This window comes from Temnothorax nylanderi, unplaced genomic scaffold, assembly GCF_030848795.1.
Source record: "Temnothorax nylanderi isolate EJ_2023f unplaced genomic scaffold, tnyl_v1.0 TNYL_tig0322_pilon, whole genome shotgun sequence".
Lineage (NCBI taxonomy): Eukaryota > Metazoa > Arthropoda > Insecta > Hymenoptera > Formicidae > Temnothorax > Temnothorax nylanderi.
In genome coordinates this window covers 161,111-179,206 of record NW_027249384.1, presented here as the reverse complement: position 1 = coordinate 179,206, position 18,096 = coordinate 161,111, and the positions used below count along the sequence as shown (strand labels likewise).

The window sequence follows — 18,096 nt, the reverse complement described above, 5'->3', positions numbered from 1 at the left end:
CTGTTACCCGAATTTCTCCTCGGAAATACTCGCGTTATTCGGCGAACCTTCCCTCTCTTCGCGCGCTCGCAATTACCGCCTAGATACCTATTGTGAATACCGCTCGCCTCAGAACTTCTCGCTACCTTGACACAGTAACACATTAAATTTTCGATACCACCAATACCGCATTTCTTCGTAGTCGTTCCTCTCACCAATACCTTGATTGCCGAGTCCTTTTTACAAGGCTGTACCAGCCAACCGCGCCCGCGAATCGAAACCCGATCGCGGAGTGCACATTTTGGTCCTTCGAGCCGGATTCGGAGTCAAGAAGAAGATTATCGATTACGACCGTCGAAGGGCAGAGTGACGATACCCGTTCACCATGGCACCCGTATCAGAAGAGCTCATGGCAAAGCAGAACCAACTGATGGGCTCAATAGCTCGCGCCCTGACCAATTTCAAAAAACTGGGTCAAGCCAAGATGACAAAGGCGGTGGCGCAGGCCCGAATCACAGCCCTCAAGGAGAAGTTCTCTGAATCACGGGACTTGGATGCGCGGATCCGGGCATCCCTCGACGTCAGCACGGCCAAGGATCTGCCTTACTTCTCCGCCGACTTTTTCCAATCCTGTGAGGACCATTTCGACGAGGCGCTTGACTACATGTCCGAGGTACTGGCCAAGGTTTCTGACATGGACGCGGTCGACCTTAACGTAAGTCACGCTTCAGATTTCATCCACCGTCCGACGCCTCAGCTTCCGCGGATCAACCTACCGACCTTCAACGGATCTTTCGACCGCTGGGAAAGCTTTCGCGATCGTTTTAAATCGATGATTATCGACAATCGCAATATTTCTAATGTAGATCGGATGCATTATCTCTGCTCAAGTTTAACGGGAGATGCAAGTAGCGCGCTCAACCATCTCGCGATTACCGACGCGAATTTTACCGTGGCATGGAATATCATTACGTCGCGTTATGAGAACAAACGTCGGTTGATTAACGGTCATTTGCAAACGTTATTTTTGTTGCCACAGCTCGCGTCCGAAACCTTCAAAGACCTTCAGAATCTGCGTGACAAAGCGAATGCCTCAGTTCAAGCGCTCAAAAATCTCGATCGTCCCGTCGATACGTGGAGCGATATCCTCGTATTTCTGATCTCGCAAAAATTAGACAAATTTTCCCGGAAAGCGTGGGAATTACAGTTGAGCGAGACCGTCGATTACCCGACATATGACGAGTTGGATAAATTTTTAAAATCGCGTATACGTGCTTTCGAGGCGATCTCGCCTCCGAAATCCGAGACATCTCAACCGTCGTCTAAATCGAAATCGATCGCTTCTCATTCGACAACCACTGCGAACCTTGCGTGCCCGCTGTGCAAATCCTCGCACTTACTATATCATTGTCCGTCATTCTTAGCGTATACTCCGTCGCAACGATACGAATATGTAAAGAAAGAGAATCGTTGTATCAATTGCTTCGGGTGTAAACATTCGATGAAGGATTGTAAAAGCGCGCGATCCTGCAAAACGTGTCATAAGCGACATCACACCCTACTGCATTTCACGGACGATGCAAAGCAGGCTAGAGTAGAGTCCGCTCCTACCGTCGAATCAACGAGTACCGAGCTACCGAAATCGACAGCTAACGAAATCGCGTCTCATTTAATTTCGAATACGATGACGCCGAAGTCAACCGTACTTTTGGCAACCGCTCGAGTTCATGTTTACTCTCCACAAGGTCGCTTCGTTTATGCCCGCGCTTTGCTCGACCAAGGTTCCGTCGCGACTTTAATTTCGGAAAATATCGCTCAGCGGTTGCGTCTCGCGAAAGTGAAGCAAACTACCCGTATTACCGGAATCGGAGAATCGCAATCGTTGTCGCATTCTGCCGCACATATTTGTGTAACCGCCTCTTTCGGCGACAAACCTGCATTCTCGACGACCGCGTATATAGTCACATCGCTGTCAAAGTACGCACCGAATCGCGTTCAATCGACGTCACAATGGGCGCACATCTCTGACCTAACGCTAGCGGATAGGAATCCCATGAGCTCTGATCCAATCGATGTAATTATCGGAGCTGATTTATACGGCATGCTTATATTAGACGGTGTCCGTAAAGGAAATGCAAGCGAGCCTATCGCGCAAAATACCGCTTTCGGCTGGATACTTTCCGGGCCTATCGCTCCAGCTCAATCCCTCCATCCCGATTCCGTTCACATTCATCACGGAACAATCCTTGAAAACCTGGATCTCGATCTTCGCCGCTTCTGGGAGATCGAGGAAGTCCCTCATAAAACGCATTTAAGTCCCGAAGAGCAACAGTGCGAAGAGCATTTCGCCGCTACTCATTCTCGCACGCCGGAGGGGCGATACGTCGTTCGGCTACCGTTCAAAACCGCCCCCCCTATAGATCTTGGCGAATCCCGCTTTACCGCGTTAGCAAGTTTAGTTCGCTCGGAGCGTCGACTTCTGCGCGAACAAAATAAAGCCGCGTTATATCGCGAATTCCTCGACGAATACGAGAAGCTCGGTCATATGACGAAAGTTAGCGATACCGACTCACAATCGAGTCACTCTCAAGTCTATTATATTCCGCACCACGCTGTCTTTCGTGAGAGCAGCGTCACCACTCAGCTTCGGGTCGTATTTAATGCTTCCTGCGCTACATCGAACGGTACCTCGTTGAACCATCATTTGCTAATCGGTCCTAAGCTACAAAGGGATCTTGCCGCCGTCATTCTGTTATGGCGTCAGCATCAGTTTGTCTTTACTGCCGACATCGCTAAAATGTACCGGCAAATTCTAATCGATAATCGCGACGTAGACTACCAACGAATTCTCTGGCGCTCGTCGCCCTCCGAGCCAGTCGCGGATTACCGGTTGCTCACCGTAACATACGGTACTGCCTCCGCCCCGTACCTCGCGCTTCGCGTCCTGCTACAGCTCGTAAAGGATCACGGAGACGAATTTCCGTTGGCCGCTCTAGTTTTGCTTCTCTTAACGTACGTCGACGACTGTACGTTCGGAGCGGACAACCGTGAACTCGCGCTTAAAATTCGCGATCAGTTGATTGCTCTCTTGGCAAAGGGCGGCTTCCGGTTACGCAAATGGGCAAGTAATTGTCCCGAGTTGCTTTCCGACATTGATCCCTCAGATCATGGTCTCGCGCGCGATAAGGATCTACACGCCGACGAGCCTCTAAAGATATTAGGCGTCGCGTGGAATCCCGAAAGCGATTCTTTCCACTTCCGCGTAACGACCCCACCGAACCCGGGGCAGACGAAACGTGCGGTGCTTTCCACTATCGCTAAATTGTTCGACCCGTTAGGATGGGTGACCCCCGTTATCGTTGTCGCGAAAATATTCATGCAACGCCTATGGGCCCTAAAATGCGATTGGGACGACGTGTTGCCCGGTGATCTCCTAGAACAATGGCGCGAATATCACAGTCAATTACCGCGTCTCAAACTTATATCGATTCCTCGCTGGACAAACTACGGTTCTAACATCGCTGATTGTGAGATTCACGGGTTTTCGGATGCGTCGACAAAGGCTTACGCCGCGGTCGTATATCTCCGTCTCGTACCGAGAAACGGCCCCGTTATCGTTTGCATACTCGTCGCGAAATCAAAGGTCGCTCCAATCAAAACAATAAGCGTACCGCGACTCGAGCTTTGCGGCGCGTTACTGCTCGCACAGTTGATGTCCTTCGTTCTTTCGAATCTCGACATTCCCAATCTCCGATATCACTGTTGGATAGATGCACGTATTGTATTAGCGTGGCTCAAGCAGTCTCCATCACGATGGAAAGTTTTCGTTGCTAATCGAGTAGCCAAAGTGCAACAGCTTTTACCGAAAGCAATCTGGCACCATGTTCCGACGGCGGATAATCCCGCCGACTGCGCATTTCGCGGTTTGCGCCCTAGTGAACTTGCCGATTGCGCCCTGTGGTGGTCGGGGCCCTCCTGGCTTAAAAAATCCCCTGAGCACTGGCCGACGTCATGCTCGTCGCCAATCGAATCTGAAATATCACGGGAAAACCGAGTCGTCGTGCACGCTTGCGTCGCGCGTGCTATCGAACCGTGGGATCTCGCGACTCGCTATTCCTCGTGGACTAAGCTTCTGCGCGTGACGGTGTATCTCATGCGGTTCGCCAAGATCCTTCGTTCTCGCCTCAATTCCATACCGGATAGCAGTGCGGAGGTCAATCTATCGCTCGCATTAGCTCCACGCGAAATTCAAACTGCCAAGATCTTTTGGCTCAAGGAGATTCAGGGTGAAACATTTCCGCAAGAAACTGCGAGTCTAAAAGCAAACAGTCGCGTTTCCAAATCAAGCTCACTTGTCGCGCTTAACCCGTATCTCGACACCGATGGCCTCATACGAGTCGGAGGGCGGCTTCAAAAGTCCGATCTCCCCGATTCAGCCAAACATCCAATCGTCCTGCAGTCTCATCCTTTGTTATCTCTCATCATATCGCATGCTCACCATACCACACTCCACGGAGGCCCGCACATTACCCTCGCTCACCTCCGTACTGAATTCTGGATTTTGCGCGCTAAAGCAACCGTACGAGCGGTTCTATACCGCTGCGTTAAATGCGCTCGCGAAAAGGCTATCGTCCCGGCGGAACTCATGGGCAACTTACCAGACGTTCGAGTTAATCGATCTTCGCGAGCTTTCGAACATACCGGAGTCGATTATGCCGGACCGATACTCGTACGATCTGCGAAAGGACGCGGTCATAAAGCTCACAAAGCCTACATCGCCTTATTCATTTGCATGACAACGAAAGCGATTCACCTCGAGTTAGTAAGCGATTACAGCTCGGCAGCTTTCCTCGCGGCGTTTACCAGATTTACAGCTCGACGCGGACGTCCACATAGCATGTACTCCGATAATGGTACGACATTTCAGGGCGCCGAACGAGAGCTCGTCGCCGCTTGTAACGCTGCCGTGCGCGATCCCAATTTTTTGAACCGATTAGCAGGCGATCAGATAGCGTGGCATTTCCTCCCTCCTGCGGCTCCACATTTCGGCGGATTATGGGAGGCAGGAGTCCGTAGCGTCAAATATCACTTAAAGCGATGCGTAGGCTCCCACACGCTGACGTACGAGGAGATGAATACGCTATTGTGCCAAGTCGAAGCATGTTTAAATTCGCGGCCGATTTCATCAATGTCCGAGAGTCTCGACGATTATAGCGCCCTTACGCCCGGTCATTTTTTGATCGGTGCCAATCTTGTCGTAATTCCGGAACCGAGCGTGCTCGACATCGCTGAGAATCGGCTTTCGCGTTGGCAACTCGTACAAAAAATTACTGAAGGTTTTTGGAGGTCTTGGGTGAGCGACTACTTGCATACGCTCCAACAACGCCCGAAGTGGCGCGTTATCCACAACCTGGCCAACGTTGGTCAGATCGTTCTCTTACGTAATCCGCTCGCCCCCCCCAAGTCATTGGGAACTCGGACGTATTACCGTCTGTCATCCCGGGAATGATGGGCTGACACGCGTCGTTACCGTCAAAACCGCACGCTCCGAATATAAGCGACCCATTGTCAAGCTGTGTTTCCTGCCGATCGATATCAATATCGAAACCGAAAAGGAAGCGGTCAAGGCGGGCGGTTCGCGGCCGTGATGCGACCCATCTCCCGGTCACGACACCGAGATGTATGTACATATGTATCAATATAAAGCGCCAATGTATTTAGAATTAATTTTCATTGTATAAACTCTGTCTTTAGATTTAAGTTTATTATGTATTTAGACGTAAGTCCTCACTGTATTATAATTCTCGTTTTGAATGTAAGCATTCGAGGCGGGCGGTATGTTCAGGAATCGCGAAATATCTCTCGCCCCATCCGTTGATTTCGAGCGTTAGATTGTATTGCTCGCCGTGTTTTCGTTCCTGTTGTTGATCTGCGAGACCTTGTCGGACCCGACGTATTCCGCGACAGCTACCTGTTACCCGAATTTCTCCTCGGAAATACTCGCGTTATTCGGCGAACCTTCCCTCTCTTCGCGCGCTCGCAATTACCGCCTAGATACCTATCAAGAGACACGGTAGTGTCTCGCGCCAAGTACACGCGGAGCGAGACCGACCGTGACTCTTTTACGCGACGCGACGAGTTGCGAGTACTCGAGATGTTGAGATCTCGATAACGAGTGAACGGATCAAGTTCTAAGTAGGCTTAATCGATAGCTTGGGGTCGAATTAGGGGGGGGTTTCTCTTATAATATTTCCGCTACGTGCCCTACGAGCGGAGATATTGCGACGCAAAGTCCAAATGTGAAAATTTTTATTTAAGATACGTCGTTCAGATACGTCGACCGTCTCTCATGCCATGGCATCATTTCATTGGCTGGAATCGCGTCCTTTTCACTTTTTCGACACTGGCGGTGCCACTAGTATCGCCAGTTTCTCGATGTATACGTGTGTGTAAACTGCGCGCAGTGCAGACCAGTGCAGACAGTGCGTTTAGCGCGCTGTCACCTGTCACAGTCAGTTATAACCTATAACACGGTATATTGTCCCACGTCAAGTACGCGCGGAGCGAGACCGACCGTGACTCTTTACGCGACGCGACAATTTATATTTTTTCTGATTCAAGGTAATTGTTTTATTTACATGTAATTATCCTATTATTATACGACGCGAAGCGAAACCGCACCGTGACTCTTTTACGCGACTAAGTGCATGTGACAGGAATTATAATAGTTTACAACTCTTGATAAGTCAAAGAATAATAGTTTACGTTTACGTGAGTATTACTTCTGTAGTAACTTATACGAACGATATCATCGTAGTTACTATAAAATCTCCCGTTTATGCGGAGGAATTATCGTATCGTTCGTAAGTTACTACAGAATTAAGTAACGTTCGCGTAAACGTAGTATAGGTTAGATTACCGATTTCGGCGATTTCTTACAAAATTTTACATAAAACGCGAGATTCACTTATAGGAGCTTTCCAGCAAGCGACACAAGTCGACACAGGTATCGTTTTGTCTTTGTTACTCATTGCCAAAAAGGAAAGATACCCAGATAGCAATGCCTGATGATCAGATTTCATCACGTCATGATCTTCTGATATTGATCGAAATGTGATGTATGTCTTGTGATCATATTGTGATGATACACATCATGAGTACAAGTTAACATGTATATGAGGAAATATATGAGCTCAGATATTGACGTTACTTAGCCAACTCATGATAATCACATGCTGACCCTGGTGGAAATAATTTTACAACAATTACCGCGAGCGCTAGTACCGCACGCTGCCGCGACGCGGCTATACCACGCGTCACTTTCTCATAATCAAAAATCATCACGCGCTAGTATAAGAGGCAAGCTTGTGAGAAGCCTAATTACAATGTTCTTTGCTGCAGATCAGCTTAAGTGATACCTCTGGTATCACATAGTGCAGAGGTCTGCGAAGCAATTTTTGATAAATTGTTGGATACGTCTTACTTATTTATTTACATGTTTTTAAATAATTTTATTAAGTATGAAATATTTAAAATTGTTGTCATTTCTTGAGCTTTATATGCACACAATATGCAGTATTTCATTGAACATTTATGTGTTCATTATGTCACTATTTTGTAAACTTTTATAGATTTCATAACATGTCTGCATTCTGAGCAACATATGAGCCCGCATCTGTGTCTATTCTTGCCATCATGTTTTTAATAAACGTGAGTACAATATGTACTCAGAACAAACACATTTTGCTATCTGGGTAGAACGACGTTTGTGTCGGCTTGTGTCACTTGCTGGAAAGCTCCCTATGTATGCAAGTTTAACGCCTATTGAGTTAATATGAAATAATTTTCCTAAATGTAATAAAAATAACACGATGTTATATATGCGGTTTGCCGTGATTATATATATATATATATATATATATATATATATATACACATGTGATTTCTGCCCAGTGCTCTGAAGGTTATGTGATTTTTGCCCAGTGCTCTGAATGTCATCTAGTCATACATATCATGCTTTGATACAAGGAACGTGAAAAAGAGCAGGAAAAGAAAAGAACAAACAGAAGAGACAGATTCAAGCTTTGTCTTTTAATCTGGATGAAGACAATGCCGAAAAATCCCCGCAGTCAGAAAATGAGCAATCTGATGGCCTCGCGATTAAGAAGATTAAGAAAAATCCAGATGTAGATACAAGTTTCTTGCCAGATAGGGAAAGGAAGGAGGAGGAAAATAAACTTAAGGAAGAATTGAGGCAAGAATGGGCTAGAAAGCAGAACGCGTTGAAGGAAGAAGAAATTGAGATCACATTCAGTTATTGGGATGGATCTGGCTATCGTCGGAGTGTTATAATGAAGAAAGGTGAATGTCTCAGTGATTTAGAGAATTTTTAAGTTATTAAAATACTCCAGTGTCACTTTTGGAGTAACATTGGCGTGATATATAATGTTCTACTGCATAAATTAAATTTTCACATACAGGTAATTCTATCTATCAGCTTCTTCAGAGATGTTTAGAAGTTCCGAAGCGTGAATTCAGCGAGCTTAAAACAGTAATGGTAGATCAGTTAATGTATGTCAAGGAGGATCTTTCTTATATTACCGCACCATTATACGTTTTACGATTTTATTGTAACTAAGGTAAAGATACTAAGTGATAAAACTTATGAAGCAATATCACAATGTTGGCATGTTATTTTAATGTATGTAATATTGCGATTAGGCACAAGGAAAAAGCGAACCTCTGTTCACATTTGACGTTCACGATGATATTCGTGTTATGCACGATGCTTCTGTCGAAACCGAGGAATCACATGCCGGAAAAATTTTACTTAGGTATTTATCATTAAAAGAATACTTTGTATAATTCTCTTTTATGTTATTTCTCACTAGATCATGATACGAGAGGAACAAACACATTTTTCCAGCGAGTAGATGGGAACCTTTTGATCCAACGAAAAGTTATGACAAGTATACAGTGTCGGATAAAAATAGGAAGAAAGATAAAATCTGATAAACTTAAATTCAACGAATTGTCCAATTTCGTTTAAAGGATTCAGATTCCCCTAGATTCCCTAAAGGATTTAACAGTTACGCTTTGCGAAGACATAAGATATACGTTAGCTGGAAAATCGATTCACAGCGGGATTAGAAAAAGACGGAATGTTATGCGGTCGGTTCTTCAACAGTATAACGGGTGAACGTTTCGCGACTAGGTTAATCCACTTGCATATCGGTCATTGCGATCTCGCTCTTGTACATACTTGACTCATCGTCATGAGACTAGCTCCATTGTTCGCGAAGATACTTTTCTCTTGTTCTCTCTTCTGCTACCCTAAGGCGCGCGCGCGCGCGCGCGCGCGCGTGTGTGTGTGTGTGTGTGTGTGTGTGTGTGTGTGTGTGTGTGTGTGTGTGTGTGTGTGTGTGTGTGTGTGTGTGTGTGTGTGTGTGTGTGTGTGTGTGTGTGTGTGTGTGTGTGTGTGTGTGTGTGTGTGTGTGTGTGTGTGTGTGTCAAACGTTTTAACTATTATTAACAACTTCAGACACATTACATTTTTATTTTTAAGTAGTAATTTTTTTCTGTGGTATACATATGTATAGCATTAACAAGGTGTACAACTAAAAAGGTTACAGATTATTATTTTTAAAAAACTAAGCAAAATATTAAATTGTTTTCTTTAGAAATAATAGTCCGTAACACCTTTAGCTTCACACCTTGTACATACTGTTTATAAGATTATAAGATATATTGTTTATAAGATTAAGATGCGTAACACTACAAAAAGGCGTGATATCCGTACAAAATTACCTTTTTTAAAAAAAAGGTAAAAAAAGGCGCCAAGTACACGCATAGTAGTGTATATGTAATATGTTGTTACCTCGAAAAAAACAAAGTGGTAGTATAATACCTCCAAATAGCTTTACCCTGTACATACTGTTTATAAAATGCGTAATACTACAAAAAGGCGTGATATCCGTACAAAATTACCTTTCTTTAAAAAAAGGTAAAGAAAGGCGCCAAGTACACGTATAGTAGTGTATATGTTGTTACCTCGAAAAAAAAGAAAGTGGTAGTATTATACCTCGAAAAAACCTAAGTAACAAGTGGTAGACGTACTCTTTGTATCTCGAAAAATCTCGAAAAAATCTAAGCAGTAGTATCTTTATTACCAAAAAATTATAACTTAAGTGATACACATCACAAAACTATGTTACCTTATCAAAGAAGAGTCGCGCTTCAAGTGATCTATTACAATTACAAAAAAGAAATGATATCTTTTTAAATTACAGCGCCAATTACAGAGAGAACATATATATTGCCTCAAAAAATAATTGTTGCACTACTTTGAAAAATCTTTACATGGTGTCAATTAGAAAAAGAATGTATGATAACAATTTTATAAGATTAAAAAATTTTATTTAAATTTAACAAGGGAATACAAGATATTTAAATACAAAGTTTACATGTGTATTTTTTAGTGGTCACAAAGAATTACAGAGGAACAGTACAAAATAAAAATATTTTATTAAAATATTTAATCCAACGAGGAAATACAAGGTATTTAAATACAAAGTTTATATATGTATTTTTCAATAGAATAAAAGATTTAATCACAAAGAATTACAGAGATAGTACAAAATAAAAATATTTTATTAAAATACATAAATTTTTCTTGTAAAAAAACTTGGCGCTGCTAGACCTCGAAATTTTAAATAAATAAGGATAACAATAAATAAAAATAATTCATAGAAGAATGCGACGGGAGTAACAAAATGATTATCAGCGTGGTGTGTATGTGCGAGCGAGTGATATGGGTGTGCGTGACGACGGCGAATAATGCGGCTTATAATTAAGTATAGGATAAGTTTATTTATTTATTTAAAATTTCGAGGTCTAGCAGCGCCAAGTTTTTTTACAAGAAAAATTTATGTATTTTAATAAAATATTTTTATTTTGTACTATCTCTGTAATTCTTTGTGATTAAATCTTTTATTCTATTGAAAAATACATATATAAACTTTGTATTTAAATACCTTGTATTCCCTCGTTGGATTAAATATTTTAATAAAATATTTTTATTTTGTACTGTTCCTCTGTAATTCTTTGTGACCACTAAAAAATACACATGTAAACTTTGTATTTAAATATCTTGTATTCCCTTGTTAAATTTAAATAAAATTTTTTAATCTTATAAAATTGTTATCATACATTCTTTTTCTAATTGACACCATGTAAAGATTTTTCAAAGTAGTGCAACAATTATTTTTTGAGGCAATATATATGTTCTCTCTGTAATTGGCGCTGTAATTTAAAAAGATATTATTTCTTTTTTGTAATTGTAATAGATCACTTGAAGCGCGACTCTTCTTTGATAAGGTAACATAGTTTTGTGATGTGTATCACTTGGGTTATAATTTTTTGGAAATAAAGATACTACTGCTTAGATTTTTTCGAGATTTTTCGAGATACAAAGAGTACGTCTACCACTTGTTACTTAGGTTTTTTCGAGGTATAATACTACCACTTTCTTTTTTTTCGAGGTAACAACATATACACTACTATACGTGTACTTGACGCCTTTCTTTACCTTTTTTTAAAGAATTGTGAATACCGCTCGCCTCAGAACTTCTCGATACCTCGACACAGTAACACATTAAATTTTCGATACCACCAATACCGCATTTCTTCGTAGTCGTTCCTCTCACCAATACCTTGATTGCCGAGTCCTTTTTACAAGGCTGTACCAGCCAACCGCGCCCGCGAATCGAAACCCGATCGCGGAGTGCACAGAAATATTGCTTCCAAAAATAAAATATGTTTAACCCAATTAGCAATAATTGTTTCACGTTTGAAAGATTTTTTTAATATTTGAAAAATATACATTTTTACATTTTACTTTGGAAAATATTATTTTGTATATCTATAATTCTATATCATCGCACAGCAGTGTTGAGTGATCTTTGCGTTGTATTGATGGCAAAGATATGTCTTACGAATGAATGAATGTCATGATTTTGCTTCGCCGGAGGCCTACTTATATTAGACCCCAACAGAAATTTACTTACGAGTTAGTCTTAACCGTTGTGCGTCGCCTAGCGGCGTCGTTGCAAACTAGCATGGAAAGATGCGCTACCATGCATCTTTCTTGATTAAGAATATTTCATAAGATTTCACAAATATTTGAAAAAAGATTATAAATAAGCCAATAATAAATTTTAAAATATTTTTTAAATATTTTGGACCGAGATTATAAAACAATAAATATGTACATTTGAATTAATATTTCAAAAATATATTTCAAATATTAAAAAAAATATTGTCTGGGTGATAAAGAAGAACATTTTTATAAATATTTTTAAAAAATTCTTAAAAAATTCTTAAAAATGTTACCCCACAAAAGGTTTTAAACTTTTTTAAAATAATTCCTAAAACCATTTTAAAATGTTTCTTGCAATATTTTTATAGAAATATTCAGAAATATTTTTTGAAAACATTTTGTGCTGTATAACGACTCATTGTAGACTGGCCATAAAAGATGACGGAAAGATGTCTTTCCGACTACATGAAAAGTCGACTGTTTAACTGAACGAAAAGTCGTCTAAAGGATGTCTTAAGGCCTTCACACATAAAATCCCATAAGAACATAAAACGTAAGCGTGAGAAAATCGATCAATCCCAATCGAGTATTTTCCCCTACTGGGGTAACGGACAGCACAATACTCGATTGGGATTGGTCGATTTTCTTACGTTTACATTTTACGTAGTTACGGGATTTTGGCTGCGGTCCACTTGATGCTACAAATGCTTCGAAGCATTCCTCTTCTCCTTTCTTTCAATAAGAAAGAAGGAGAAGAAGAACGCTTCAAAGCATTTGTAGCGTCAAGTGGACCGTAGCCTTTATGTGTGATAAGGCCTTCACATGACGCTTTTTCTAATACGCAAGTTATGGAACAGCCACCTAATAGAGTCCCTATATAAAGGGACTCTACAGCCAACCTAAAAGTAGGATCGACTTAAAGCTACAAGGCTTATTTGGAATTCGTATGATGTTAGCCGACGATTAACACTTTTTTTTTAAATTAGGTGTGAAATTGATTATATTTTGTTTGTAGATTTATTGTAGTGCATTCATTTTCGTTTGTTAGTTCATAATTAATTTTTAATTAATTATATAATTGCAATGTAGACCATGAAACTAGCCGACATGTATTATTATAATTATTATAAAATAAAAGAAAAATGTGGAATCGATTGTATTTCGTTCGTATAGATGATTATTGTAGTGCATTCATTTTCATTTGTTAGTCCATATAATTTTTAATTAAATATTTAAAGTGTCAGTCATCGGCTATCATATATGATACATATAACATCATATGATACATCAATATATTATAAAATAAAAAAAGTTTTTTGTAGTTAACTGTATTTTGTTTGTAGAGTTTTTTGTAGTGAAGTTAAGAAGTTTTGTAGTCTCTTCAAATTGTTAATTAATAAATACATAGAAGACAGCAGTTATCGTCGATTGATTGTCCGATAGCTACATAGTTCAACAAATGTATTTATTAATTATAAACAATTTGACGAGACTACAAAACTTCTTAATTTTACTACAAAACTCAACAAACAAAATACAATTAACTACAAAAGAGCTTTAATTTTTTATTTTATAATATGTTGATGTATCATATATAATCTTAGTCGACGCGACTGATACTTTAAATATTTAATTAAAAATTAATTATAGACTAAGGGCCAAAGCACATAACATGGCGTAACGATATACGACGGTCGTAGTCCCCGAACTGACAGATCAGGATACGCCAAAGCTTGTGCGTTACTTACGTCCACGACTACGACTGACTACGACTGTCACATGTGCTTTGGCCCTTACAAACAAAAATAAATGCACTACAATAATCTACAAACAAAATACAATCGATTTCACACCTAATTTAAAAAACTAGACACCACAGACGCGCGCTTCGCGCGCGCTATTTAGCTTTAACATTATGCTATTACTATTACACTATTAACTTCTTGATACACACAACTGTCAAAATATACGATGACAGCTGCAAATGAAGTAAGCGCAGCGAGAGAACCAATTGGCATCGCGGAAAGCGGCAACAATAAACTTCGAGATATGCGAGTATCGACTTAACATGCCTTTTTTTAGAAAGGAAAGTGTCAGTTGTCGACTAACATCATACGAATGCTACGTGACCATACGAGAGCCTTGTGCGGATGAGGCTCCGGGCTTTAACCCAAAGTCAGTGTTTTGAAAAAATCTCAAGAGAAGCTATATAAAAATATGGGTAAATATTTAACCTTACGAACTCCCCTTCAATGATTTTCTCCTTCACATATATATTATAGAGGTCATCCTCCTACTGAGTAACCTTCAGAAAGTTTTAGCCGTCGCTCGTTGTTTATTAAAAAGTTATGAACAAATATAACTGCGAAATATAACACTTTGTATTAGTACTTAAGGAAGTAATTTGCTGATATGTGTACTGTCTATGCACACATACCAGCAAATTACTTCCCTTAGCACTAATACAAAAGTATTATATTTCTCAAACTTTTTTGTTAATAACTTTTTAATAAACAACGGCTAAAACCTTCTGAAGATTACTCAGGAGGATGACCTCTATAATATATGTGAAGGAGAAAGTCATTGGGGAGGAAGGTTGTAAGGGTAAATATTTACCAAAATATGCGATAAAAAGTAAGGAGTCCTATTTAAAAAATTAAAAATGACCTTGATCTGACTTTGGATAACGTCATCCAAGATCAAACTGATTAAGGCCAGTAAAAATAGACTTCTTTAAACTCTACAACTTTTGTCTGAAATATTTTTTTATAAAACTTACATTTTTCGAGATATTATATGCCGTCCCGGAACTTTTTATACCCTGTATGCACATATGTATATATAAATTTATCAAATTTTGAGAATTTATTAACATAGTAGTATTTTTTATGGCTCTCCGTCTCTCCCTCTCACTCTCCCTCCTTTCCTTCTTCCGTTCCCTGTCTTTCTCTCTCCTTTTTTCTTCCTGTCTATTAGCTCTCTGTTTTTTAATGTTAAAAATATGTTTTTCGGATTTTCTAATTTTCATATGTTAAGGTGCTAAAACTAATGTTTTGGAAGATTACAAATCAACACAACGTATTCTGGAAAAGAAACTGGATATGAGAAATCAATTCTTAATCAATGAAAAAGAACAGGTAGTAGAGAATCTATGTAAAATTCAACGTAAATTCAAGATTGACAGAGAAAGGTAATAGTAGATAAATTTTATTTCCTTATCGAAGATTATAAGAAAATTATATAAATATGTTATTTGACATGTTATTTGTGTTTAATGTGTTCTATATAGATTCAAAAAGAAATTGTATAATAATCTTTTGGATCTGGCTAATATATTTCAATTTGAAGTATCGAAACATGTGCCGCGTTCTATACCCAATTTACTGTCGGAAAATATAGCTCTAAAGAATCAATTGTCAATGATGACGGACAGCGCAGCTTCTAATACACAGGATTACATGCTGTGCAGGTAAATCAATTTATATTTTTAAATAATATAGACTCAATATACAGGGTGATTCAGGACCTCTGCGATAAATTGTGAAGAACGTCGCAGAGAGGACCATTTTCTGGACAACTCGTGTTTTCTGACACGTCGTTTAGGAGCTACGCGATCGCGCGCAGACAGGTCTTAGGTGACATTTATCACAGTTATGCAGGATTGGGTAAGTTAATTAATTTTTTTAAAACTAAGTTAAGATAAAGTTTATAATAGTTTATAAAATTAATTTAGTTATGTTAAAAGTCGCATGAAAAAAAATAACTCAGTTAAAAGTCACGTTAAGATTTAAATTAACTAAGTTACATGAAAAGTTACTTTTTAAAAGCATTATTTATATTATATTAAAATGTCGTATTTTTTTATTAAATTTGATTACAATAAAATTAACATATAAAATATCGAATAAATTAAATATTTTAATTGTTGTAAAATCTTTTATTTTATTTGTTATTTTTGTAAAGCTTATATAAAATAACAAAAAAAGTTTATTTTCTACATAGAAATGTATTTTTATCTTTTACAATTATGAAAGTTGTGCAAAATTACCTGTGTATAGATCAAGTTTACGGCCCCTGCCGTAAGAAGCAGCGTGTTCTTCTAATTAGCAATCAGAAGAAAAAAGACAGATTTACTAGGCTTATGTTTGCGCCGTTGATGTTGCCATGTTGCCTCTTACGGCAGAGTATCTATATAAGTCTATGAGAATTACATACATATAATTACATGTTAAAAATAATTGTCCAATATTCAAGATTTTATAGAAAAAAAATATCGGCGTTCGGAGATGAAAAAATTTTTAACTTTGGAAAAAAGTTAAAAAGTTTAAGTTTGTGTTTTAAAAATAACTAGTTTAAGTTAAAACTTAATACATTTTAAATTAACTAACAAGGGAACCTCGCGAACTGGAAAATTCTGATTTAAATGAAACTTTCCACACATGTAGGGAGAGTAAAAAGATGAATTTAGATATTTTTTGTAGCTGCCCAAAAACGGTTTTAAGGGGTGAAACCACTGCTCATATGTAGAGCGGTTTTTTGCTTTTCTCGATATATCTCGAAAAATATTTGAGATATCAAAAAATGTTTCTTATAAAAGTTTTACAGTAAAATCTCCTCTATTTGACAACATTAATAATATTTTTTAAAAATAATTTTTTAAACAAAATTTTGATTAAATATTAAAAAAAAAAATTTTTTTTGAAATTTTATTAATGTGGTTGAATAAAGATGTTTTTACTATAAAACTTTTATTTGAAACATTTTTTGATATCTCAAATATTTTTCGAGATATATCGAGAAAAGCAAAAAACCGCTCTACATATGAGCAGTGGTTTCACCCCTTAAAACTGTTTTTGGGCAGCTACAAAAAATATCTAAATTCATCTTTTTACTCCCCCTACATGTGTGGAAAGTTTCATTAAAATCAGAATTTTCCAGTTCGCGAGGTTCCCTTGTAAGCTAAGTTAAAAGTTATTAACTTTTTAACTTTTAACTATTTAACTAGTTACTATTCAACCCTGCAATTATGAGATAAATTATTCATTTATTGTTTCAAATACATTTGCAGACAGTTTACAGAAGGTATTCAAAAGTGTCTACCCAGAACCTGATTGCATTCATGTCACCGTCGTAACATTAATTGTCAGACTCTATACTCTATTGAATATTTGAGGTCATGTTACGGCCAACTGTAGTACAGAATGCAATCAGGTTCAGGGTAGACACTATGAACGCCTTCTGTAAACTGTCTGCAAGTGTATTTGAAACAATAAATGAATAATTTATCTCATAATTGTAATATATGTCATCTAAGACTTGTCTACGCAGTTGTGTAGCTCCTAAACAACGTGTCAGAGAACATGAGTTACTTCACAGAAAATGGTCCTCTCTGCGAGCTCTATCGTTCCTCAGAGTTTGTCGCGAAGGTCCTGAATCACCCTGTATAATATAGACTCAAAAATATAAAATAAATTGTTTTAACATTTTTATAATTTAATAACATTGCGACATTATTTCGCAGAAATGCAGTAAAAAAATATAAAAGAAAAACCAATGATGTATACTTGTGCACAAAACGATCCATAGTAATTTCTAAACTAGAGAAGTCTACAATCATAATGTTGCATGAAATTCACAAAAAAGCGAATGTTAATTTATCCAAACTGGTTAAATTTAATTATTTTACTGAAGAGCAGTATATAATGAACAAAGATAATGGTAGAATTCTAGCACGTAAATGCGAAACACGTGTAAAACATGCAGAACTTTTACTTTATTGTGAAAAAGAAAAATTTACTATTGTAGAGAATCAAAAACACTGGATATCTGGACAATTGCAAGAATATTTGCAGATATTGTACAATATTACATATGTCCTAAAAAATCTTAAAATAAAAGCAAGCAACAATGAATAGTAAAAATTGGATTTAGTAGAATTGAAATAATACCGAAAGAATAAAATATATTTGAAAGATAAATAAAAAATTAAGAAAATATAAAAAATGTACATACATTATGAC

At 38.5% G+C, this 18,096-nt stretch overlaps 1 protein-coding gene and 2 long non-coding RNA genes across 3 annotated transcripts; all 3 read left to right on the top strand.

Moving 5' to 3' along the window:
• The first annotated feature begins 364 nt into the window (after positions 1-364).
• Positions 365-5,488, top strand: LOC139781206 (uncharacterized). Its single transcript, XM_071720030.1, has one exon. It carries the CDS (start codon positions 365-367, stop codon positions 5,486-5,488), a length of 5,124 nt encoding a protein of 1,707 aa, XP_071576131.1.
• A 564-nt stretch (positions 5,489-6,052) lies between these two features.
• LOC139781209 (uncharacterized) lies at positions 6,053-10,355 on the top strand. The gene is made up of 3 exons (XR_011720466.1): positions 6,053-6,600; positions 7,963-8,340; positions 8,460-10,355. It is a non-coding gene; the product is annotated as an uncharacterized lncRNA (long non-coding RNA).
• A 3,225-nt stretch (positions 10,356-13,580) lies between these two features.
• LOC139781221 (uncharacterized) lies at positions 13,581-17,988 on the top strand. The gene is made up of 3 exons (XR_011720471.1): positions 13,581-15,266; positions 15,366-15,545; positions 17,598-17,988. It is a non-coding gene; the product is annotated as an uncharacterized lncRNA (long non-coding RNA).
• The last annotated feature ends 108 nt before the right edge of the window (positions 17,989-18,096 follow it).

Bases quoted from the DNA above. Each gene is read 5' to 3' on its own strand.
- LOC139781206 (XM_071720030.1), top strand. From the start codon at position 365: ATGGCACCCGTATCAGAAGAGCTCATGGCAAAGCAGAACCAACTGATG.